Genomic DNA, 24362 nt, shown 5'->3' with positions numbered 1-24362 from the left:
TTTTCTTATTTAAAAGAAGACCTTAGCCTAAAGTATTCTTTAATGTTTAAATAAAGCCTTATTAGTTTGTCTGTTTTGCACATCCTCCTATCAGGCACTAAACTGTTTTATTGTAGATATTATTTACAGTATCTTCTTGATATTTTCTATTCTATATCATTGACCTTCTACTTTCCCACTATTTTGTATGTACTCTTAATATTTAAATGTTTTCATCATATAACACATTCAAAAGTGCTTTACAAAAATGAAAGACATTAAGAAAAAGGCATTTTAAACAGTCATTAAAAAGAAACATAATCTACCTGCATTGCAATGACTCCAAACGTGTAATCACGTGCTTTAACCAGTAGGAGGTGCGGGTTAAAAAGCTGTCAAGTTTACAGTGTTAACAAAATAAAATATACTGCTGTTTCTGGTTTAGTTTAAGACAGATATATTTTGTTATTGTTTTCATATTTGTGCGAAAGAAAAACCCCACAGCAACACAGAAAAGATGGTCTTAACATGACCCAGCGGTCTAGTAGTTAATAAAAAACAATATCAAAACAGATTATTAGAACTAACTTTATTGTGAAATTAAAACAGAACGGTAAAAGAATAGTTTCCGGTCTATTCTGATGCCCGATCTCTGTAGATAAATAAAGAACTACGATAGATGTGTAATATTTAATGCAGCCAAACCATTTATTACAATGCATTCATGTATGAATTTCAAAGAGTAAAGCAAGCACTGCTGAATAAAGTATGATTTTATCTTTTACGAAACGTTTTTTTTTCATATGGAATGCAGTTGGAGGTCAACCAATCACAGAGCTTGAGGACTGATCACGGGGTTTGTCAAGCTAAGCACATGGTGTAGTCCAGAGATGTTCACAGGTCTTTTTTTGCAAATCCAAGTCAAGTCTCAAGTCTTTGGTCACGAGTCCAAGTCAAGTCTCAAGTCTTTGTGGGGTGAGACTTGATCAAGTCTCAAGTCTTTGGTCACGAGTCCAAGTCAAGTCTCAAGTCTTTGTGGGGTGAGACTTGATCAAGTCTCAAGTCTTTGGTCACGAGTCCAAGTCAAGTCTCAAGTCTCTAAAAAAATAAAAGTCTCATGTCTCTTCTGGTTGTAATAAGCCTTCTATTGTCTGCTGCTATCCAGTCTGTTAAGAATACTGCACAGCTCTATACTGCACCTCTGCAACCGTATTGTTTAATTACACTGGGTCTCTAATGACATCTTTTAAGTCTACTATTAATAAACATATTCCTCTATCCTCTCACTCAAACCCAGTGTAATGGTAACCTGATAAACCTGTAACATTAACGTTACGTGGTCAACAATAAACCTGTAACCTGCCTATAAACCGACGGATGTATTTATGTATGTAACTATGTATTTTCTACGTTTCACGTTAGCCAGTAGATGGTGGCAGCGGAACGTAATGATTAACGTTACCGACCTTTTGTATGTCATGTCAAGAGTTGGATGTCAACGCCACTCAACTCAAACAAGTGTGACAAGAAAACATTCACTAATCTTTTCAAATATTCAGTTACAAAGCTAGTAGCAAGCTAAGTGAACATTACATAGCTGATGCTGAGCTAAACATGTTTGCTAACCGTCCATGCGTTAATGTGACTGACCTCTCCGGGTGAGTTTTCAAGTGCCTGATGAAATTCGACGTTGTTGCGCCAGCATCCTTGATTTTGATATTGCAGACTTTGCAGTGTGCGCTCCTTTTGTTGGTGCCGCCGGCGTTTTGTTCGAAGTTGTTGTAGTTGAACCTAATTACAAGCGGTACAGCTGCCGGTGGCATTGTGTTACTACGAGGTAGTAACAGAGGCGCGCACGTCTGCGTAATGAGCCCGGCTATAATAACTGGATGGCCTACCTGCCTGTCAGCCTTCCATCTGGGCACAAATTTATCTCGTGCCCTCATTGGTCATGTGCGCGTTCGTGTGTGTTGGAGGAGGCGGGCTCTATAAGGAAGTAACAGCCTCTAGCAGATTATCTCCGGTTGTGTATTTTCAAATTCTAGCGATCTCGAGCCGGTTTCTCTCAAATGTACCTACCTACCCCACCTTTAATACGCCAAAAATAGAAAACAATGATTGTTCACGAGTCCCAACACACGAGTCCAAGTCGAGTCTGAAGTCTTTTGGTCACGAGTCCAAGTCAAGTCTGAAGTCTCTGTGTGTGCGACTTAAGTGCGACTCGAGTCCGAGTCGCAGACTCGGGTCCCCATCTCTGGTGTAGTCTCAAACTATAGCTGAGGATTCTGGGTAGTGTAGTGTCTTCTGCCATCCAAAAACTCCGAAAAAATATTCGTTTCTCCGAATCGAAGGGGGAAAATACAAAAGCATTGTACACAATTTAAACCAATCAATGTTGTGTAATTAACAAGGATAATTTGGTGTTTTTGAGTTGATGAGTAGTGCAGATATCACTGTAAAATCAATCGACAGTAAGGAGAATACTTACTTCCGGGTGTAAAATTATCCGTTATCCAATGGGAATGGACGCTCGTAATACAATACAGGGGACATGATCATTATCTTTTAAATAACGTTAACTAAAGGGAACAATCTATTTGACACAGCTGAAGCTCTGGCCTTCCTTAAAAACTAACTAATTTAATAAAAATCACAGTTGCATTACACACAATGCACTGTTTTTTGAGAACAAAAATTCGTAACTAATGTCATTTTTACATTCTGATGAAAAATAAAAATGATTATGAATACAAATAAAATAAAAGAAGCCTCCCGTGAGTTACTACAAGCTATAAAGTAGATTTAAAAAACGTCCGAATAAATGCTCACTGTGGGACGTTGTAGAAATGCGTGTGTGCACCACGACAAAAGAGCCTCATTCACTTTACATTGGGGTTGTTTGCGTGGTGCCGACACGTAAATGTAGCAGAATGCGTGACTCCACCACGCAATGCGGTGTTAAGGAGTCGTGGTGGAGTCACGCATTCTGGTGAGATCAGGTTGAGTTTGAACCAGAGTAGCAGCATTGAGGTCGGATCGTCACCAAACAAATAAATAAGTGGTCCGAAAAAGGTTAATGACAAAATACACACAACCTTTGGCAGTGTGTTTGTGCCGGGGACAGGAGACCCCCCCCCCCCATGATGAGCAACTGTAAGAAGGTATCGGGGGATCCCTGCGGAGTGGAGTCAATTCATGTTTAGTTTTTTATTTGGTGGTTTGTGTTCCAGTTAAGTTATCAGCTGTGCGCAGCGTCTCCACTGCAGCAACTCTATGTCCACCTGTTAAAGGAAATAAAACTAATGTGTTGAGTTATATCAGCTGCCAAATGTAACAAATATAGGGTGTTCTTAGTTTCCATACCTCCTGTGTTTTATGAGCGATTTATCTTATAATAATAATAATAATAATAATACATTGCATTTCGAAGCGCTTTTCCAGGTGCTCAAAGACGCTTTACAGTGGTGATAAAACATGATAAAATAGAATTTAAAAGTTATTAGAACAAGATAAAATAACATTTAAAAGTTATTAAAACAGCAATACAGCATAATTCACAGATTAAAAGCCAGTCTGAAGAGGTGTGTTTTGGTCAGTGTTTTGAAAGTGGGGGGGTCAGTGCAGTCTCTGATGTGTTGTGGGAGAGAGTTCCAGAGGGTGGGGGCAGCGATGGAGAAGGCTTATTTTAGCAAATGGCATAAAACACGATTAATCATATAAAACCATGCTCGTATCTACAACCAAAATGCAAAACGGCGTGAGTTTAGACGTAATTCTGTCCTCCTGCTTACCGCATCATGTGTGAGAAAACATTTCATAACATTAACACAACATATTCGAGGTGGTTTTAAATAACATATCCGTATTTATTTATTTCTCCAAGTTATGTTTTTGTGTGCACTGAGGAGTCTCAAACAGGCGTTTGTTTAATCATTTTAAGATTGGCTTTAATCAATTTTTGAAAATGAATTCTTCATATATGATAAATGAGGTAACATTTTATTTATGGTATTATTTCCACATATTTCTCTCCATTCTTCCTTCTGCCAACGGTGTCGCAGTTTCTCGTCTCTCCCGTTGTTGTGCTTAGTGCGTACGCATGGGTTAGAGTTTGCGTGGAGGACCGCACATTTTCCCGTCAAGTTAGTATTTTATAAATCGCAAACACTGCGTAGAAACTGGCGTACGCCATTTTTTGAGTGTATATCCCTTTTATAAATGAGGCCCCTGATCTTTGTGTTTCAGATGTGAATGAGGACTTTGCTCCTCCTCTCTCTGGGATGCCGGGACAGTTTCCCGTCTACCTGCGTCTTCCCTACAGGAGGGACTCCTACTTCTGCTTCAAACAGCAGGCCAAGCAGGACGCCTTCCTCTCCATCCTGTCAGACTGCATCAGGCACCAGAACCAGGGTGAGACCAGCGAGCAACCCCCTAATCTGGAAATAAATCCAATGGGGGAGTGGCTTAAAATGGCCGTTTTATCCCTCTGATAGCCTGGAGGGGGCAACTCCAATGGTTACAGAAAGAAGGCAAATTGCATGGAAGTCTGAGAAAAGTACACGTCTTTCAATTTCATTTATTTAGTCAGTACACATTTTAATTTAGTTTTTAAGCCTTCTTCAAACGTTCAAGCTTTTCCGGTTTTTGACGCCTTTATTTAATAGTAGATTTAATATATTCTGGATTGGAACAGTTGTTTGCCATTTCAGATGAACGGTTTCCCTATTATGTGGCATTTTATACATTTAAAAGATTCATCTGTTAGGAGAATAGGCAGATGTATGGATGATGAACATGATTTAGTTGCAGCCAGAATATGGAAAAGGGTTGTCCTATCTCCAGTGTCATATTGATTAAAAACCGTTATAACATGTATAACTCGTTAGATGGTACCTAATGATCCATGTTACTCTGCAGGAATGCATCATTACTTGCTACAGACTGAATGAACTGAAACTGATCACAGCTAAGTGATGAGAGATAGATTTAGGTTGCATACCATCACTTAAACCACTTTCGACAGTTTCCATGGCAACAGACTTGCCACACCAGCTCCGAGGAGCAGAGACGTTCAATACTTTTTTTATATAATGATGTTGAAGCAGAACATCCCTTCTCTGTGCAGCCCAGCGAGGAGATGGAGCTTTACACTCAGCTCACATCACAGCTTAAAACAAAGAGAATGATGACAAATTATTCTGTCAGTTTCTTAACCTGCTAGTTTTTTAAATCTCCATCTCCTCCCTCTCTGTCAGACTTCCTGAAGAAGAAGACGTGTGAAGTGCAGGCCTTCCTCAAAGCCATCCAGCTCTACAGACAGGACAAAGACAGATACGAGTCCTGGGACATGCTGATAGGAAGTGATGTCAGGGTACGTCCCAAACTCTCAACTAATTATTCTATTCCTCAGTAGATTTACAGGATTCATCTACACCTTTTATTAAAGAATAGTTTAAAGACGATTGATGGGAAATACCCTCACTGTTATTGAATGTGTTTAAAGATGCCTGTCGGTGCTAGGCTAACTGTTTCCCCCTTTTCCAGTCATCATGCTAGGCTAAGTCTTGACTCTGTACTTAACACACAGACATGAGATTCATATTTCATCCCAATTGCAATTGCTGAGTAAGCAAATAATCAACAGTAATCATTTCTGACTATAATCCCCAGGATGTCTTGCAAAGAAAGTCAAACAAAAGATACAAAAGTACAGAAAAACTGGAAAAAAGACAAATGTTTTTCCTTTCTTGTTGCATCGGCCATCCACTGAGTCTCACTCTATCCCTGGTGAACCATGAACTATTATCTCTGTGTGTCAAACAGAGAAACTTGAGCTCGCAGACGACTTAAACAAATTCATGAAACAGATGTTCAGCTGTGAGACCAAAACCTTTGTGAGGAGCAGCACACCGTGGTTGGCTGACGATAAAACCATTTGAATAGACAGAATCTGACATCAGTTGCTACAGCAGGATGTACAACATGTGTCCCACATCTTTCTAAATCAATCTTAGGGTGAATTCAAAGGCCTTTATTTTCCTCATACTGCCTGTGCTGCAGCACCTCTTTTCACCCTCTGTCTGAAACCAGAGCCCAGTCTGCTCTGATTGGTTAGCTGGCCAGCTCTGTTGTGATAAGTCAACCGCTTAAAGATGTCCCGTCCCTTAGCCTATCATGTAAAGTCTGTTGGAGCACTAGCCAATAGAAGTGCAAGTGGTACATAGCAGAGGTGGGAGTAAGTCCTACATGTGCAAGTCCCAAGTCACTGTGGTGAGAGTCAAGCAAGTCAAGTCTCAAGTCATGAATACCAAGTCAAAGTCAAGTCAAGTCTTTTATCAACGTTAGTCAAGCAAGTCTCAAGTCCAAAAATATGCGACTCGAGTCAAGTCATGTGACTCGAGTCCCCACCTGGTACATAGTGATGTCATATTAGAGAAACTCCCTCTGGGGGGAACGTTGGGATGTTAGCCTTTGCAGGCTATTTACATAAACAAACACATATACAACACGCTACAGGAAAGGGAAACCACCAAACCAAACGCATAATAGGGCCCCTATAAATAGGTATTCGGTTGCTATACAATAGCTTCCCTTTCCTACAGTGTGTACAGGCTGCAGGGTGTGTACCATCAGTCTCATTTGCATCCTCACACTCCTCATGCTTTCTCTGGGAACAACACGAGATGAGAGGAGCTTTTGTTTCTTCAGACTGTCCTCCTTACTCGTGTTCCTCTCCTCCATGCTCTCTGCTATGTGTTGTGCTTTCTCCTGGTGCTCTCTGAAGCAGAGCATGGTGACAGGCTAAATGCTCCATTGTTTTGTTGTTTCGCTCACATTGTATTTAGGCACACTCAGTTGAAGGTGGAAGGAAGTAGGACTTGCTGCAGGAAGCCCACACACACAATCTAAAACCAATTTGTCTTAGTAATAACTCAGACATTTCCTGTTTTGTGCCCCGAGTGTGCAGCTCATACACGTGTAATACAAATACATACCAAAGTACACGTGCTTGCCCTCACTCAACAGCATGTTTTCTTTCTTGCACGGTCGTCAGAGCTGAGACATGCGAGGAATGAATGAAATGTCGGCACAGTGCGGAGTAAAGAGTTTCAGCAGCTGCTAAATCATAAAAGCTGTCAAACGTAACGAATGGTTAGATGGAGAGAAAGGGAGTGAGCAGAGAGTTCACTTACATCTTTGTGTTAAGTGAGCAGTTAAGCAATTTATCAAAAACCCAATACCATAATATATCCACCAGGCTTATTGATTTATTATTGGATATTTTTGATGCCTTTTTACTTTGTTAGAAAAAAGGGACTTACAGTAGATTTGTATTGTAAATGTTGCCAATAAATGCACTTGAACAAAAAGTATGCTCCTCAAAATAATGTTTTTCAGTGAAGTTTATCATTTTATTTTACAAATACTGTATCCATTACCAGTTTAGATTGGTTGCAAATAACTTTTATACTCTCCAAAAAACTGTAAGAAGGACTAATCTTCAGTGGTATGTCATCCTGTCTCCTGTTAGGTGGCAGGTCATCTTAAAAAAGAATTGAGAGGATTTCTTCATAACCCCAGTTGAGGCATTTGGAGTTTATCAAGCTCTTTGTTCTTTTAAATTCATTTCACCAAGGCTGGATTACAAACTGGGTGACATCATTTGTTTTGCTTTTACAGCATAACTTTTGCGGTTAGTTAAGAGTTATGGTTGGTACTATGCATAACTGAAGATTAACACATAAATATTTGCAATACGGTAAAATGGGAGTACTGTAGGTTAATATGTAAGGCTCTGTATAGAGTGCATATTCTCAAATACCTTTGTGTTTTATAATCAAACTGAGTAGCAATGGAATAGTCTCACTTTGGGTTTTGGCAACCCTGGAATGTTTTAGACAGTTGAGATGTTAAATGATGTAATAATTGAATTCCTGTGTGTCTGCAGGTTATGGCCAACGTGGTGATGGAGCAGCTGCTGCCGTCTCTGGAGAAAGACATGCTGCCTCGCCTCAAGGCCAAGAAGACGGAGAAGAAGAGAGTGTGGTTTGCTGTGAGTCACACTTTTAACTTGATACCTTTTTAATATCCTGTGACTGAGGATGCTGCCGTTTCCTTCTCAATTCAATACAAAAGTATTATTTTATTTGCAAATTGGCACCCGATATTAATGTCAGTGTCAGGGTTATATTTTTGTTTAATCACAAACTTAACCCATTGAAATCTGAAAGGATACATTGTGCCTTCCTGCTGTGGGCCATTCCTTGAATGATATTATGGCTCTAGCAGTAGCAAATTAATATAGCCGAAATCATGGACCTTTGATTAATTACCGGGTTCTGCCCAGACGGTGGAGGCGGCCTACATCCTGATCCAGGAGCATCTGCTGGAGGGACTTTCCGCACTGAAGGAGGAATGTCGAACATCGCTCCGGCAGCAGGAGGTTCTCATCCACTCCGACATGGACCAGATCCTCGAGTCCCGATGGCAGCTGGAGGAGAAAGTCAGAGGTAACGTCCAGAGGCCGACTGCCAAACACGGGCTGAGCTGTGATGCATGGTTGTGTTCTGAGAATAAACGTTTAACTTCTCCCTCCAGCCAAAGTATCGGCGCCAGCAGAGAAGCTGTGCTGTGAGTCGGTGCAGCCGTACTTGGGCTCTGTGCTGGAGGAGCTGATGGAGCCCGTCAGCTCAGGCTTCCAGGAGGGACGGCAGCTGAGTGAAACCATGATGGACCAGCTGTGCCAGGACGTCATGATGCTGGTGGACAATGAGCAAGTGAAGGAGGTGTGGTTCTAATAAATATCTTACATCTTTTATTGTCACATTAGAATTTATTTTCTTCAGTGTGGCCTATTTTTTTTAAGACTCAATCTAGAAAAGTGTCTACCCTACAAATTCTACTAAAGGGGTGGTTTTATTATATGTTGCTGTAACATTTTAAAGAGCCCAACCCATGTGACCAAATAAGACAAATTAAAACTATTTAATAAATCATGTTTGTCTTCAGGGTACAACGTTCAATCATTTTGTACGGTTCTCTTAACAGACATACTCTAAAGTATATCCTCATCGCTGTCCCATTAAACAATAGTTGGGCTGAAATGATGAATGATATTTGATCTCAGATTATGAACGTATTACTATAAACCAAAATAATCATTTAAATAAATTCTTTCAGAGAAAAAAAGAGAAAGAAATCTGATAATTATTTGGTTTGACCTTCTAGGTTGTATCTAAGATATTGAATTCTATATACAAAAAGTTTTGAGTATATAAAACTAAAGGGCAACTTAGAAGAGGAGGTCTTTCTTTTCGACTTTGATGTGCTAATGTGTTCTTAGACATGATTTGGAAACAACATGGACGCTAAAGAAAGGATGTTTTTTAATACTCTTGAGGGGGCTTTAAAAACCCATAACCCCATCCTCTGCTTGTGCCTCAGGCTCTTGCAAAAATGGCGAGACCGAACCTGCTGAGCTGCTACCAGAAGATCGGCTCCCTACAGGAGAAACTGCAGCACCTGCAGGAGAGGTTCGGCTTCTCCAACATCAAGGGAGTGATCCACAGCGCTCAGATCGACCTGCAGCAGGTACACACACACACACAGTAGTGGAGAAGAGTGACAAAGTACTTCTTTCACCATTGAGACAAACAGTATGATATTTTTCATTCACTTTCTCCGTCAGACGCTCAGACTGAGTGGGTGGAGAGGTTATTTTCATTTGAGTGAAATAGTCATTTTATTAGCCAGCAGTTACCCGAGGGGATCTTTAAAGTGTTTCTGATGATGATACTCTTGTGACTGTAATGCATGTTTCTTCAATACATTCACTGTGTCTCAGTGTAAATAATGAAAACCTTTGTTGTAGTGATAATCCACACTGATGGGACTTTCAGATGCTATCTTTGGCTCTGTATTTGGGTCATTTAACTGCTGTCTGATCTCATCTCATCTCGTGTGTGTGTGTGTGTGTGTGTGTGTGTGTGTGTGTGTGTGTGTGTGTGTGTGTGTGTGTGTGTGTGTGTGTGTGTGTGTGTGGTGTGTGTGTGTGTGTGTGTGTGTGTGTGTGTGTGTGTGTGTGTGTGTGTGTGTGTGTGTGTGTGTGTGTGTGTGTGTGTGTGTGTGTGTGTGTGTGTGTGTGTGTGTGTGTGTGTGTGTCAGCTGATGGAGAATGCAGCCCACACGTTTGGGCAGCTGCTCAACAAAGCGGTCCAGGATAACCCTGACAACCCCGGCTCTGCCATCGACAAGGCCAAAAACAGAGTGCTCAAGGTCAGAAAACACGGTTAATGCAGGAACTGGATTCATTCTGAATCATTTGAGTTTGTATTAACAGTTTTAAAAGAGATTCTGGTTTATCGTTCTGCACTACAGAATACATTTATAATGAACGCCCACTTGTTTATCAATATATCTTCATGGGACAAACTTCATGTATTGACACTGGTGTTGGAATGCAATCATACCTCAGGGAAACTTAAAACAACAAAGGCCTTGCCGACAGGAAGTGACAAGTCCCTTCTCTCCTGTGTGTCCTGCAGCAATATGACCACGACAGCAGCACGGTGAGAAAGAGGATCTCCAGGGAGGCTCTCGTCTCCATCACTCTGCCCTACATCAAGAAGAACCTGGCCCCCACCTGCAAAACTGTGAGTCTCCGCTGCACACAGCTATGATGAAGAGTGTCTTTCAACATCTACATAGCTTCAGAGCATGACTTGTGTATGCGTTTCTGTACAGGAGCTTCAGAGTCTCGAGCAGACCATCGACGGTGACCACTCCAACTACATCCATGTTGAGAACGTTTACGAGATCATCCTCCTGCAAACTCTGGACAAGGAGGTCACTAAAGGTATGTTACACTGCTGATGATAGACCAACACTTTCCTCACAGACACACCTCTAATCCTCCCTGTTCTATCCTGCAGTGGTGAAAGAGGCAGCTAGCCTGAAGAAGTACAACCTGTTCACAGACAGCAGAGACCTCCTCAGTCAGTCCAGCCGCTCCAGCCTCTCCTCGTCGGCCGCCTCCACTCCCAACAGCCCCGCCATGATGCTCGCCTCCTCTGAGCCCCCACCCCTCTCTCCTCTTGCAGTCAATGGTCTGTCATTCAGCCCCAAGAAGGAAGAGAAGATGGATAACGGTGTGCTGTCAAGCGAAGCCTCGACGGATGTGACCGCCATTGAGACACCTCTGGGGAAGGTGGAAGAAAAAGACGCAGCTCCAACTGTCAGTGAGGCGGCAACACCAACCAAAGCAGAAGAAGTCGTCCAAGCCGTGAAGGAAGAAGAAGGCCAAGCCGTGAAGGAAGAAGAAGGCCTCCCTGTTTTACTGGAGACACCAGAGGTAACAGACACAGCTAAAGAGAGTGAGACCCAGGAAGTGAATGTAGAAGCGGCACCTGAGACGGTGATCCAAGATAATGTGTTTGCTGTAGAAACAAAAGCAGTAGAGGTGGCTGCTGAGCCTCAGATGCAGACCACAGCAGCTCCAAGAGAGACAGACATCACTTTGTCCGAAGTGCCCACTGTTGTAGAAAGTAAAAAGAGAGAAGAAGAAGCAGCATTAGCATCTACAGAAGCTCCTCTACCAAGTCTTGATTCTTCTACTGAACCAGAACATGGTCCTGTAGCAGTTGCGGATTCTTCTGTTGAACCAGAAACAGCTCCTGTACCAAGTCCTACCATTGAACCAGAAAACACTTCAGCAGAAGAAGCTGCTTGCCAAACGTTAGCCAGCAGTGAAGAAGAGTCACACTGTGTAAACTCAGAAATCAAGTTAGAGGCTCCCTCTAGTGGTGAAACGCATGCACTCACACCTGAAGACATCAGCCTGGACCTGAAGAGACGGGAAGAAGAGACAGTTACCGTCTCTAACCCTAATTCTCTGGATGTGTCGGTGGGAAGTGAGTCTGCCCCGTCCGATGTGGAGTCCATGGAGGAAGGGAGAACAACGCAGAGCAGTGGGGACGAAGTCCCAACGACCTCGGACGTCTTGGATGAGGCCAACATGAGTAATTCACCCGTCGGCTCAGACGAGCAGCCTGAGGACAAGATAACAGTCGATGATCCGTGTCGTGAGGAACAGACAGAAGCTGTGAGTGAGGACATTGAGGCAGGTACGAACGTAGAGCCGCTGGTGGAGGCAGAAGAGTCGACACCCTCTCAGCCAGATGAGTCGACACCCTCTCAGCCAGATGAGTCGACACCCTCTCAGCCAGATGAGTCTACACCCTCTCAGCCAGATGAGTCTACACCCTCTCAGCCAGATGAGTCTACACCCTCTCAGCCTCCCGAGCCCACAGAAGCAGAAACTCCCACCAGCCCTGAAGCAAGGCCCATTGATAGCGTCAAGGCAATCCGTGACCTGGTGATGGAGGTGATTGAGGTGGAGGAGCTGGTGAAGCGTTACCCAACTGGAGTTCCAATAGAGGAGGAATGAAGCATCACAACTGCATCACTGTGCTTTCGACAAGACGAGAGACTAAATAATTAGGAGTCTTCTGCTAAAGGGAACCAAATTATTTCAAGAATTATTACATACGGTAATACGGTAGCCTCAAACAGACCTGGAGTCAAAATGTTTGTTCGCAGAGCAGACACAGGAAAATACTCCTGAAAAACATTCACAAATGCTTCCATTAACTCTTTTCTTTAAAGCCCATATGCATGAAATTATGGTTAATTATTTATACAACTCATTTACACAAATCAATATAATCAGCTCTTTCAGGTGTATAACATCATCAAGTTTCTGTCTCTCAGAGACTTCGCACCAACTTCTTTAGAGAAACTATTTTATCAAGATTGTGAAGAACTTTATGGAACTATCATTATGCTGTGGTAGATTATGAATTTACTTTGGAATAAAGTGTATAAGGATGTTCTACAATGTCAGAGTTGGGAGGTGAAGATGGATAGCACTCTGATATCTATGCTTGAGTCAGGGCTTGGTTAGCCAAGCTTAGCATAAAGACTGAAAGCACAGGGAAACAACTAGCTGGGCTTTAACCAAAGTTTAAAATGACATCTAGCAAAGCTTCAGAAGCTTAGCCATTAACATGTCTTACCTTTCTTTCATTTCAAGACCAACAGAAATGTTAAACAATTGGCTTTGAACTAAAGACTTCATCAGAGTTGTTATGCTAAGCTAGGGTAAACTTCATGACTCAAGATATGTTACTGTCTGAACAGCTAACTTTTGGGGGGGAAAGCAATATTGAACTATTTCTCTAAACAGAATACAAGAGAACCTTCACACTATTGTTGTTAAATCAGTGAGTTTTACATTATTTAGAAACCAAGATAACAGATATTTTTAATATATTAGCACAAATAAATAAATACCATTCCCAAATTGATTTTAAAGCTGTAGATTTGGCCCATTGTTTTCTCTTAAATGTGCTTTATTTTGGACATACTGAAGGACTTTGAACTTACAAAGAAACTGAAGAAGTAGCGTATCCAAGTGCCTCTACATTACCTCCGTGTTGCCTTCACATGCCTTACGTCACATGAAGGAAAGCAGCTGCAGTACAGACGGGTCCTAGTTTGAACACCTGTGCCTTTAAACCTGTGCAGAGCATCTTACACAGATATGGTTAGTAGGAACGTTTACAGTGAGAGTAAACCATATGACCTTTTACTGTAAATCCGATGAATGTTGGTTAATGAAAAATGTGTGTGGAAATGTATAAATAATAAAAAGATTCTATTAAACAAACGTACCTTGAAATAATTTGTGTGATCGCTCCATTTCTGGCTTATACACAAACAAACTATAAATTATTTTATTTGCCAATAAAACAAACGGCTTCAGGCTTTAAATATTTATTTACGATGCACAACTTTTTTCTTTTAAACAATCACAGACACTGCACTGAGAAATATCAAAAAGCTGTAATCCAACATCTGTGACGGATTACATTCTAATACGGGTTGACTACAATAATATGCCTTCCATTCATTTGATATATTGCAACACAAACATTTTTTTTCTCATTTTCGCGGGCCATTAGCATCAAGGACAAGATAAAGAGTGAATATAAATGTAACATTTGTTCATATTTAAAGACACATATTTCAATATAAGACATTAAAGGCTGTTTACATTTCTTCTTCAATTACATTCACAGAAATAGAGATAAATGACACTTTACAGTGCCTGGACCTTTTTATTTATGTTTACAGTGTACTGCAGAGCTTCCAGTGAGAGACTGTGTGCAAAAACAAGAACATACTGAATTGTTCGTAATATTTTTCCAGGCCGTTTCTTAAAGAGAAATGTGTTTTTTATTATACAGACAATCTGAGACATTTGAGTTTACTTAGTTGAGTTAATGTTTTAAATGCTGGTGTATTGATAACTTATAACTCCAGCTATGTCAACTACTTGTTTAATGTGTTACTCAATGGTTCTGACTAAAGGGCTGCAATGCTTTGTCAATTAACAACTAATACAAATTGCTAATCAAATTGATGATCAGTTAAAAAAAAAAAAATGGTTTTGCAAGAATGGAAGCAAATGCTGTCTTCTGAAATATGTAGATGCTTTTGATTATTTTTTTTGTATACTGTATTAATGAAAAATAAAATGATAAGGCTTTGACACACAGCATGTGTGCTTGAATCACTTAAGAAACATTACAATTATATTTAAAAAAATGTCTGAATAAAAGTCAAATGAAATCTAAGACTGCCTGCCATAGACAGGATTGTTTTCAGAAGTTTTAAGTTAGTAAGACGAAACATATGTCTATTTATTGGGCACATACTTTCAGAGATTTAAGGACGTTGCGGGTGAGATACTTGTGCCATACTTGTTTAAAAGTGATTACTTTTTGGTGCTTTAAAATAAACAAAATGACACTTTGTTAAAAAAAAATGCAGATTGTTCGCCTCATTAATAGACGGACTTATTGTTAAGACGGCAGTGAAAACTTGTCGAACACTGTGAGGTGCAGAAACAAGAGATGTGTGTCTACTATTCCTCCACAGTAGACGCATCTTTAGTAGCACACATTCAATATCAGAGACATGTGTACAGTATTTATGAGTGACAGGTTCCAGGTTTTTACCGGGAGGCATTGTTGTAGTTGAAGAAAAACTGTTCTTCGGGCTGGAAGCCGTAGCCGCTAACCGGTTGATCTGCTGGGACAAACTGCTCCGACACACTGACGGGGCAGAAGAGGGAAGAGACGGGGACAATTATTACAATCTCAAATATAGTGAGACCGAATTAAAAACACAGAGATGTGGCAGTATCTTTATTACATAACTCTCAATATATAAAACAATATTTTATATGGTTAGGACAGATACTAATACTACTTAAAGAGACATGAAACCAGGCAATTCTTTAAACCAGAGATTTTCAAAGTGTGACATGGGTTGCAGAATGTTTTAGGAGAGGCTGAGGGGGACGTATTACAATAGTTTAAACATCACTTAGACACAATTTGTTCAGAGGAAGTCGTTGTGGGGGATTCTACAGAGAGTCTCAGAGTTTGAAACTAATAAATAAGAACTTCATTGATGTATCTCCATGAAAGCAAATCCCTGCAGCAGGTTTAACAGAAAGCAGTAAGCACCAGCAGCACCACCAGGTGGCGCTCTGACACTAGCCAACTCTCTGTAAACCCCTGGCTCTCAGGACCAACCCAATCACTCAGTCATTGGTGAAAAGAAACATCTCGTAAAAAAGTGAATGTAATATTCATCTGCCCTGGTGCAGGTGTTGGACATCCACAATGAGTGTGTGAGTTACAGACTGCTAATGGCTGGAGGGGTAAACAGTAGAGTTGCCAAGCCACAAAGAAATGTAAAGATGTCAAAACACTGTGACGAGGACGGAGGCTGACGGCCAGACCTGGCTGCCCTCCGCCCGGCAAACTGGGGCCGGTTTAGGGGGATGATAAAAGGCCTGTATCTACACCGTATAAATCAGTTACTATGGGGATGTGGATACAGAGGGAGGGGGCCCATTTCATGCTCCATCTTCTGACCAGCTGCTGGAAGTTTTGAGTCTGGTGATGGGGTCACAGCGACGTAAGGAGCACTTGATGGGTAAACCGGGCTCTGATGGATGACACCACATCTCACACGTCCATCCCCGTGTGTCTCTCCAAGTGTTTGCTGCTCAGCTCTTGGTCCTCTCCCGTGCTTCTAAAATACGAGCTGTTTGCTTTGCCCCTGCAAGCGCCTATAATGACGTGTTGTTTTTAGCCAAATCACTTCCAGCGATCACTTACACAGCTTGCAGCATATCCCCACCCACTCCCCTCCTCTCCACCACTCTGTTTTGCCTCCGTCTCCACTCCAGGCAGAAATATGTCTTTTTTCCTCTCCGCACGCTACGGCTGTCAGGGGGGATTTGAGAGCCGCGCTAAAGGAGGCTGCAGGAACACTGGAGCTCTGAGTCACAGCATCCGCCCGCCCGCCCGCCGGCCGGCCCGCGTGTCAGCCCCAGACACTGCCGACTGTCCGGTTACACCCCAGCCTGGACTTCCAGGAAATGTGCAGGACCTGTGTCAGTCCTGATGCTCAGCCATAGTTTAGGATAATTTAGAACAGGAAAGCTCTAAGGGTGAAAAAACACACTTACAGCAAATCCAAATACATTCATGGTATTTTATCTGTTCAATTATGGCTCGTTGTAAACATGTAATAATCGTTTTTTTTTTTTTGTGGGGACGGGGCATCATATTACATTTGTTTAACCACATTGTGACTAGTCCACATTTTGGAACCTTAGTATTTTCCTTCTTATTTGAATATCATTTACAACCTGTTAGATTTATCATTCATCTTTTCAGAGGGGGTTGGATAGCCCGAGTGGGATGAATCGACAAATCATTAATTTTTTGTAATTATTTCTAATCGTTATTTCAACTTTTTTCATCTAGAACTTAATTTTAAGACAAATGGTGTAATGTGTTTGTACTGGACAACATGATACAAATAATTCAACATTATTTGACTGGCAATATATGCCAGGAATGTGTTTTTTTACATTGTACAGGTTGCATCTCCCAAAGCATCAGGGATGGTCATCCATTAGCTCTGATTAAGTCCAACATTATAATATAATGGCCTGTAATTATCCATACAGGCAGTTTGGGCAGACTACTGTTTTATGTTCCTATTATTCATCTTGTTTGGATTGGATGTTGGTCAGACTGTAGTTAAACATTCCAAAGCATTTTGTTGTTTTTAATATTTTGTAGAAATCTATATTCTTTTTTTTAAATTTTTTTTTAGAAAAAGGTATTTTCTCAGAAAACAGAACACTTAATTTAAACCTGCATGTACCCAACACAATTATTTCATTGGCACTGAGAAATATTTGATGATTGAAATCAAATCAATTAAATTATAAAAAACGTCATCTTTAGAACATTGTTCTCAATAAGGGTAGGAAACCAAATCTTAATATTGGTGTCAACAAAAGGCGCCGGCCTCCAGCAGCAGATGTGGATATAAAAACCCTGCAGCTGAGGAAATCAAATGTATCCAGCCGGTCTGGACACCAGAAACGACGCCTGACACGGCTCTGATATTTCTCATTATGAAACATGCAAATCAACCTGTCTGCCACCTCTTTCCCTTCATGTGTGCTGTGACACGCCGACCAAATGAGGAGAGGGTGGTTGGGGATCATTGAGACAAGGGGCCCGGTGTTCCCACAAATGCCAGTGTGGCCCCCAGAGGAGCGGCTGCAGGACACGTCCCATCCCGCAGAGAACATTCCTTGGTAGTGAACAGGAAAGGGAATCAGGCCTTTCTCCTCCTTCTGCGTGACCCTTCGCCTCCCCCCCTGCGCCTGCCTCCTCCAGGGCCCCTGGCTGGGCCCCGCTTTGATCTCTCCTTGCTGTCACTGCTCAGATTACAGCTAAGCAACACGCCTGCCCCGGTAAGGAACCTGGTCTCGCCCCCGCCTTCCCTGCACCCTCCCATCGTATCTCCACGTCTCACCTGATGGTGACGGTGCTCACTTCCTTCAGATGTACCTCACTTCACTCCCTGCTGCCCCGTCACGTCCTGACAGCCTCTCAAAGCACTCATTGACTCTCCGGTTGGCGTGCTCGTGTGCCCAGTCGCACACTGCCTGTCTGTCTGACACCTCTCTCACACCAACTCATCTGTCCGTCTGATCTTACGGTGTAACATATTGAATTAGAGCGGGATTAAATACTTGAATTTTGTTCAGACATTTTTAAATATCACATCCGTTTTTAACACTTTTGATTAGGAGCTCTTTACTTTTATTAATAAGGACTAATTGCTTTTTCCTGCCTAATCACAGCTGCCAAATGTATGAACACGTAGGATGTATTATTGTGATCAATGGATCCCTCAGCAATGACTAATGTCACGATATGTAGTTCCTTCTCATAAAGTATACAGAAAACAATATGTTTAATTCAGTCGTGGCCAACATGTCGGGAAGGCTCTTTTTTGCATAAAGTTGGTATGTCTCTCATTCTGATATTATTACAAACAAGAGTGATTGTACAATATTACAGCCATTTTAAAAAGGCCCATTCACACCATGTTTCACACATAGTTTAAAATAAGCGGCGGAGCTGGCTTTGATTATTATGTTAACCTGGATCACTCCGAGTACAGCGGCCAAATTAAAACAGTCCCACAGACGCAGATTCCCCCGGCGCTCACAGTATATTTAAAAGGTATCCGTTACAAAGCTGAGTGCGAGAGAGAGAGAGTGACAGAAGGAGAAAAGAAACAGACAATAAAGAAACGAGTGAAGGGAAGTCAGGTTGGGATTTCTCTCTCATTGGACAGACTGTGTCGTGGATTCAGCCGGTCACAGTCAGCCTCTCAACAGCAGCCAAGCTAAACATTCCTGCCGGCGAGGGGGGAGAGAAAATCCGTCCACACGAGCTTTATCGCACGCAAGGAGGAGTTTGATAATAAACAAGACAAATTACTCACAATAAACTCTGTATTTCTTCCACTATTCATCATCTCAGCAGCGTATCAAATTAGCTGCCGTTGATATTGGGATATGGACTCCGGGTCCATCAGAGCGATAACAGGATTGATTTTTAATCCCCAGGCTTCAGTTTCATGTTTCGCTGAGGAATGCGAGCGGCGTATTGGAACTATAGCAGCCGATGTATCGGAGCCTCAGAGCGATGAGAAAGAGGGAAACATGGAGACAGAGGCAGCCCGAGAGTGCTTGTTCTCAAAGCTCGAGTACTGCTGCTCAGGGTGGAGCGATGCCTTCTGGGATTGGCGGGCTTGTTGACTCAGGCCCGGTCTGGTTCAATAACACAGATCAGCGAAGTGATTCAGAAAAAACTATTGGCGAGGGCAGAGCGCTGCCGACGGAAGGTAAACACTCACAGTTTAGCGTTTCCTCTCTGACACGACCAGAGTTTCTTGATGAAGACAACCTGCATCACAAACTCACAATCACGAGGGTGCCGGCCGGGTTGGGGTCCAATAGTTGTCTGAGTTTTGCATTCAGTTCCATTTTTCACGGAGTACTCGCTGAGGCCTTAAAAACATTTGACCAATCTTCTTCTTTTTTTTGTATTTAGGTTGCATGATTCTCCTTGTTTTGCTAGCACCGACTGTTGGTTTCACTAAACGAGATCATTATCTCAGCTTTAATAACAGTACACACATGTTTATACTCATCAGTGATTATAACAAATAAGGTCCGTCGCAATCTGCCAGGATGTCAATTTTTGTTTTGATTCATTCATTTATATTATTATGATATAAAGATGTTGTTTTATTACAAAAGGTTTGAACAAATAGGATACATCTTTTAATCGGTCCATATGGTTCTTATCAAAAACAATTATAACCTAAGTCTAGATGTTTCTCTTGTCTTTTAAACCACTTTTGTGATCACAACTTGATGTGTGATCATTTAAAGGGACAGATATACAAGGGGGGGCAATCCGTGTATCTACCGTCCATGTGTTCAATGTTCCGTTAATGTATACATTTTTATCAATTTTTTAAAATTATGAATCCATTTATTTTATTGTATTTCCTTGAGGCTGGGGAAGACATCCAGCATATATGCTAACATGCAAATGTTGTAATACAAGTAAGTATGACATGGACAAGTAAATAATATAAGTTTAGTAGGAGGATGTGGATTTATTTTCTCTCAGCTTGTAATTACACAATCAAACAATCTATAATTTAGCTCTGGCCTTCACTCACAGAAAAACATTTTGTTGAATTGGACACTTTTTTCGAAGCTATATTGACTGGGACTGATGGAACAATCTGGGAGGAACGAACTACTGTAGGAGCAGAGAAATAGTCCTATTTTAAAAGACAGCAGCTTCATGAGAGACCAACAAGAGTCACAAGGGTTTGTCACGTTGCTGAAGGATAGTTGTGACCAGCTATCCAGGCCAGACTCTAAACACTTTCCAAGGGGCAGTGCTGCTGCCGGAGTACTGACTCAGAGTATTGCTGATATCATGTCTACCATCCTCTTAAAATACTCTGTCCAACAATATCAGTCTCATGGCTTATCTAAAGCCAGTTGAGTAGCACTTTAAATGCTTGGCTCTATGAAACCTGATGTACTTATTTGATTCTGTTTTCTTCAAGGTTGTGTCTTCCTGGTCGAACGCACTTATTGTAAGTCGCTTTGGATAAAAGCGTCAGCTAAATGCAATGTAATGTAATGTAATGTAATGTAATGAAGAAAGGTGTTTTAACGCTAATTGAAGATAGCAAAGAAACATGCATTCTTGTACTCAGGAGGGACAGAGGATTACTGGAAAAGTACACAGTAAAAGTACTTCATAGTACTTGGGGGAGTAGTTTCACTAGTACTGAGTCCAACAGTGTCAATCTCACGAAGAACTAATGGCAGAACAAATAATAAGAAACGCGAGAGACGGCGGAGTTGACCGCAGTGCAGAATCGCTGCATAGTTTAAATCTCCTAACAATGTTTTAAACAGAGGCTTATTATATTTACATTCATGTTCTGGGCTCAATGTGTGTCTTGTTGTGATCGCTAAATTCCCCTTGTTTCCCCTTGTTTATAATATTATCACCGTAGTGCTTTTGTTTTGAAATCACTTCCGTGGGTTTGGCCCCGCCCCTCGCTCCAATGACCATTGGACCGTTTAGTAAGGTAAAAAGCAAAGCAATAAGGCCTCTCAGAAGCTCTTACGTTTACTTGTTTAATAATGAAAAACAAATGGACAGTAGATACACGGATTGGGGGCCCACGTATATTTTCTATATTGTAATGGTTCTTTAAGTGAATACAATTGAAAACCAAAATGAAACTATTGTATGGTTTGTAGGCTATGCCCTCTAAACGCTGGCGTGCACACACAATAAGACAAATATTATTTAATAGAGCTTTTAAAAAAAGGAAACCTTTACAACATCAATCTGCTCACTTGTTTTTCGGCATTAATTATATTATTCATATTTGGAGTACTCTTACACACCTAGCAGTTAAAAAAAAGGATAAATTGTTTCCAGCATTGTTCGTGTTGGTGCAGTTTTGTGTTGACACTGACACTTTAGGGTTAACAGTGCAGTAAAGATGAAGTAACATTGACTTCACATCATGTTGACTCGTTGAGGATGATGCAGGTCCTGCATCATCCTCATGTACATGGACTATGGCTGAAAAACAGATAAAGTACATTAATTGTTAGCCCTAGTTTAGGTTTAAAGGGGATCAGAAAGCTCACTACCTGCTCATGTACCCGGACTGTCCCAGCTCTCCATCCTGGAGGTCGGTGTAGAACTCCGGACTGATGGCCCCGTCCGTTGACGTGATCCCATCTGGATGAAACAATACGAACATGGGTTATTAAACATGTAACTTAGCTTCTTATCTCACTCTCAATTCTTTTTAAAAAGCGAACTATTCCTTTAAAGCTCTTAGTACCAGGGCTGTAGAACAGGTCGGGCCTCTCCATGATGTCTCTCTCCCCGATGAAGGACTCTCCGTCCTCCCCGAACAGGAAGGGCTCTCCCGCTTCATCCAACGGACGGTTCTCCACCATCTCCAGCCACTGACCGTTGTACCAGCGGAACTTCTCATTCTGGATCTTCTTTCCCCACTCCTCGTCATATTCCTGGGAGGATGTAAGAGGGAACAAAGAGGGTCAGGTGGAGAAGAAAACAACAGGAATATGTCCTCAGCAAAACAGTTTGAACATCATGGACATGGATCCCGTATAAGAGTGGTGAGCCAGAGCTCTAATAGAGGAGAGGGTTCACTTTGTGGGTTTGACATGGCACAACATGTGAAACGCTACACTGACCAATCGCCACAAGGCACAACAGACCATACAAGTCAAATCACAGCTCTGTATCAAGTGCATGCATGTTTGACCGTGTGTCGTCTCCGTCCTCTTCACTGCAGCTAATGAAAAACCTTCGTCCGCTCCCCTGTTTGCGTGCGTAGCCCGGCGGAGACGACCACAGAGCTCTGTTTTCTTTTCTCTGCGGGGGCTGAAGGGGGAGAGATAAAGGCTGCCTTTGAGACCGCAACGAACCAGCCCCAAAGATTAATCATGCGGATGCAAAGCAGAGCCCCGCGGGTACTGACAGCCAGCAGAGACCCCAGACTCATACAGGCCTATTGACTGTCACAGAGGGCCACCTCACCCAACACACTGGAGGTGACAGTGGGACAGTTTGTCAGCAGGGGCTGGAAAAGCATCATGACTCATGTTTTTCACTGAACAATCATGTGTTTCTATTGGTTAAATATGCCTAATCAGTTAGCAGCTGAGCTCATCGCAGCGGGACGAGGGAATGCACAAGAGTTTTGGAAGCTTTTCAACATATTCCTCTGGAAATGTGGCCGGGCTAAGAATAAATCACAGTGAATTAAGCCTCTGTCCTACTTGGAACCTCTACAAAGTTCCTCCTGAAGCCACGTGTGTGTTTGTACACGATCAGGGCCACGATGATCAAAGACCCAACATTTCAGGACTGCAGCAGTATGGTGTGTGCTGCCAAAAGGATCCCTTAATGATTGTGTGTGTGTGTGTGTGTGTGTGTGTGTGTGTGTGTGTGTGTGTGTGTGTGTGTGTGTGTGTGTGTGTGTGTCCGCAGCTCTGTTTCTGTTTTCTCTCTCACCTCTGCTGTCCAGTTGCTGACACACTCCAGAGCTGCCTTTCATGTGGCTCACGGCTTAATAGGTCTCACTGATAATTTCAATGAAACACTTCCTTTGCCCCGCTGCACTCCCTGGCTGTAATCTACAGCTAATTACGCTGATCTGAGGTCTGGCAGCGATCACTCACTGACTGGGAGCTGACCACACCTGTCAGTCACAAGGTGACTCGGGAGTTTATCGGTTTGTTAATTGCCAAAGTCAAATTTGACTCGGGCACATCAGTAAAAAGCAAGGATGTGTGTGTGGAACTGAGCTGAATACGGCCACACACCCACAAAAGCTTAGTTTGTGGACTCGGTTTGTTGTAGTTTGACCCATCTCATTTTGTTAGTGGCTCTGCTTTATTATTTAAATTCAGATCCTTGGTGGAAGTGTCAAAATCTTGTTTTAAAACCTTCAACATCATGATTATTTTTTGTTGATTTTGTGAATATTCCTATTTTAGCTAAAACCTGGGTTCACCAAACAAACACGTTGCTGTGGTTACTCTTAACAGAACAGTTTCCTTAAAACACACACTTAAAACCAAATTCCCGTTGGCTTTCTTGATTTTATAATATTGAATATTTGTGTCCAATTTTCTTTTTTTCCTACCGTCATACAAGTATAAGTAAGCCATACTATCTCAAAATAAAACGTCAAATATTACCGTTATAAGTGTTAAAAAAAAACATTGGGAAAAATGATTATGTTAAACTCCTTATTCCTAGTCTTGTGACCTTGGAAGCAAGTTATCAAATGGAGTGTAAAAACGATGTTCATAAGACGTGTGTTTACTCACAGCGATGATATCCAGCGTGTTGTCGCAGACTTTGCGGATCTCTGTGTTGCTGTCGTGCATCAGGTCGATGAGGTATGCAGGGGCTTCTGAGATTAGGACTCAAAGAAAGAAAACATTCTCTCTGCTCTGGGACATTGAAACAATCACTTGTGTGTCCCTAATCAGTCGCAGGGGGAATGGTGGGATGTGGTGGCATTGTGGTCCTCTCCTACGCTTTGATGTCATGACAGAGACTGGAGACAGGTGCCCTGCGGCCGGAGGAACCACCGTCTGCATTTCCTGTGATGAAGTGAACACTTTCCTCCTACAGCGGTGCTTACATAAGATGTTGCTGTTCTATTCTTCACGCAGAAAGAAAAACATCAATCGTGCTGACAGAGGGCATATTTGTAATGTGACACAAACCGCCAATGCCGACCACAACTGTGCACGATTACAGGCAGCT

The 24362-nt window shown here is 41.9% G+C and overlaps 2 protein-coding genes across 2 annotated transcripts in view; one reads left to right on the top strand and one right to left on the bottom strand.

Annotated features, from left to right (window-relative positions):
* Positions 1 to 13701, top strand: part of LOC117445927 (protein Niban 1-like) — a 46690-nt gene extending 32989 nt beyond the window's left edge. Inside the window, exons 5-14 of the mRNA XM_034081870.1 lie at positions 4225 to 4389; positions 5235 to 5350; positions 7928 to 8032; positions 8327 to 8489; positions 8578 to 8765; positions 9424 to 9570; positions 10144 to 10254; positions 10524 to 10631; positions 10723 to 10834; positions 10911 to 13701. Coding sequence (XP_033937761.1) covers positions 4225 to 4389; positions 5235 to 5350; positions 7928 to 8032; positions 8327 to 8489; positions 8578 to 8765; positions 9424 to 9570; positions 10144 to 10254; positions 10524 to 10631; positions 10723 to 10834; positions 10911 to 12424 — 2729 coding nt within the window. The 3' untranslated portion in view covers positions 12425 to 13701. The remainder of the gene's footprint in view (positions 1 to 4224; positions 4390 to 5234; positions 5351 to 7927; positions 8033 to 8326; positions 8490 to 8577; positions 8766 to 9423; positions 9571 to 10143; positions 10255 to 10523; positions 10632 to 10722; positions 10835 to 10910) is intronic.
* Positions 13702 to 13796: 95 nt separating this feature from the next.
* kifap3a (kinesin-associated protein 3a) overlaps positions 13797 to 24362 on the bottom strand; it is a 35457-nt gene continuing 24891 nt past the window's right edge. Inside the window, exons 17-20 of the mRNA XM_034081577.2 lie at positions 23918 to 24003; positions 21895 to 22084; positions 21698 to 21788; positions 13797 to 15155 (exon numbers count right to left, since the gene is read on the bottom strand). Of these exons, the coding sequence (XP_033937468.1) occupies positions 15056 to 15155; positions 21698 to 21788; positions 21895 to 22084; positions 23918 to 24003 (467 nt within the window). The 3' untranslated portion in view covers positions 13797 to 15055. The remainder of the gene's footprint in view (positions 15156 to 21697; positions 21789 to 21894; positions 22085 to 23917; positions 24004 to 24362) is intronic.

Source organism: Pseudochaenichthys georgianus, chromosome 4 (assembly GCF_902827115.2).
Source record: "Pseudochaenichthys georgianus chromosome 4, fPseGeo1.2, whole genome shotgun sequence".
Taxonomy (NCBI): domain Eukaryota; kingdom Metazoa; phylum Chordata; class Actinopteri; order Perciformes; family Channichthyidae; genus Pseudochaenichthys; species Pseudochaenichthys georgianus.
Note: the sequence above shows the minus strand (reverse complement) of the source record. Positions and strands in the feature narration are given on the sequence as shown.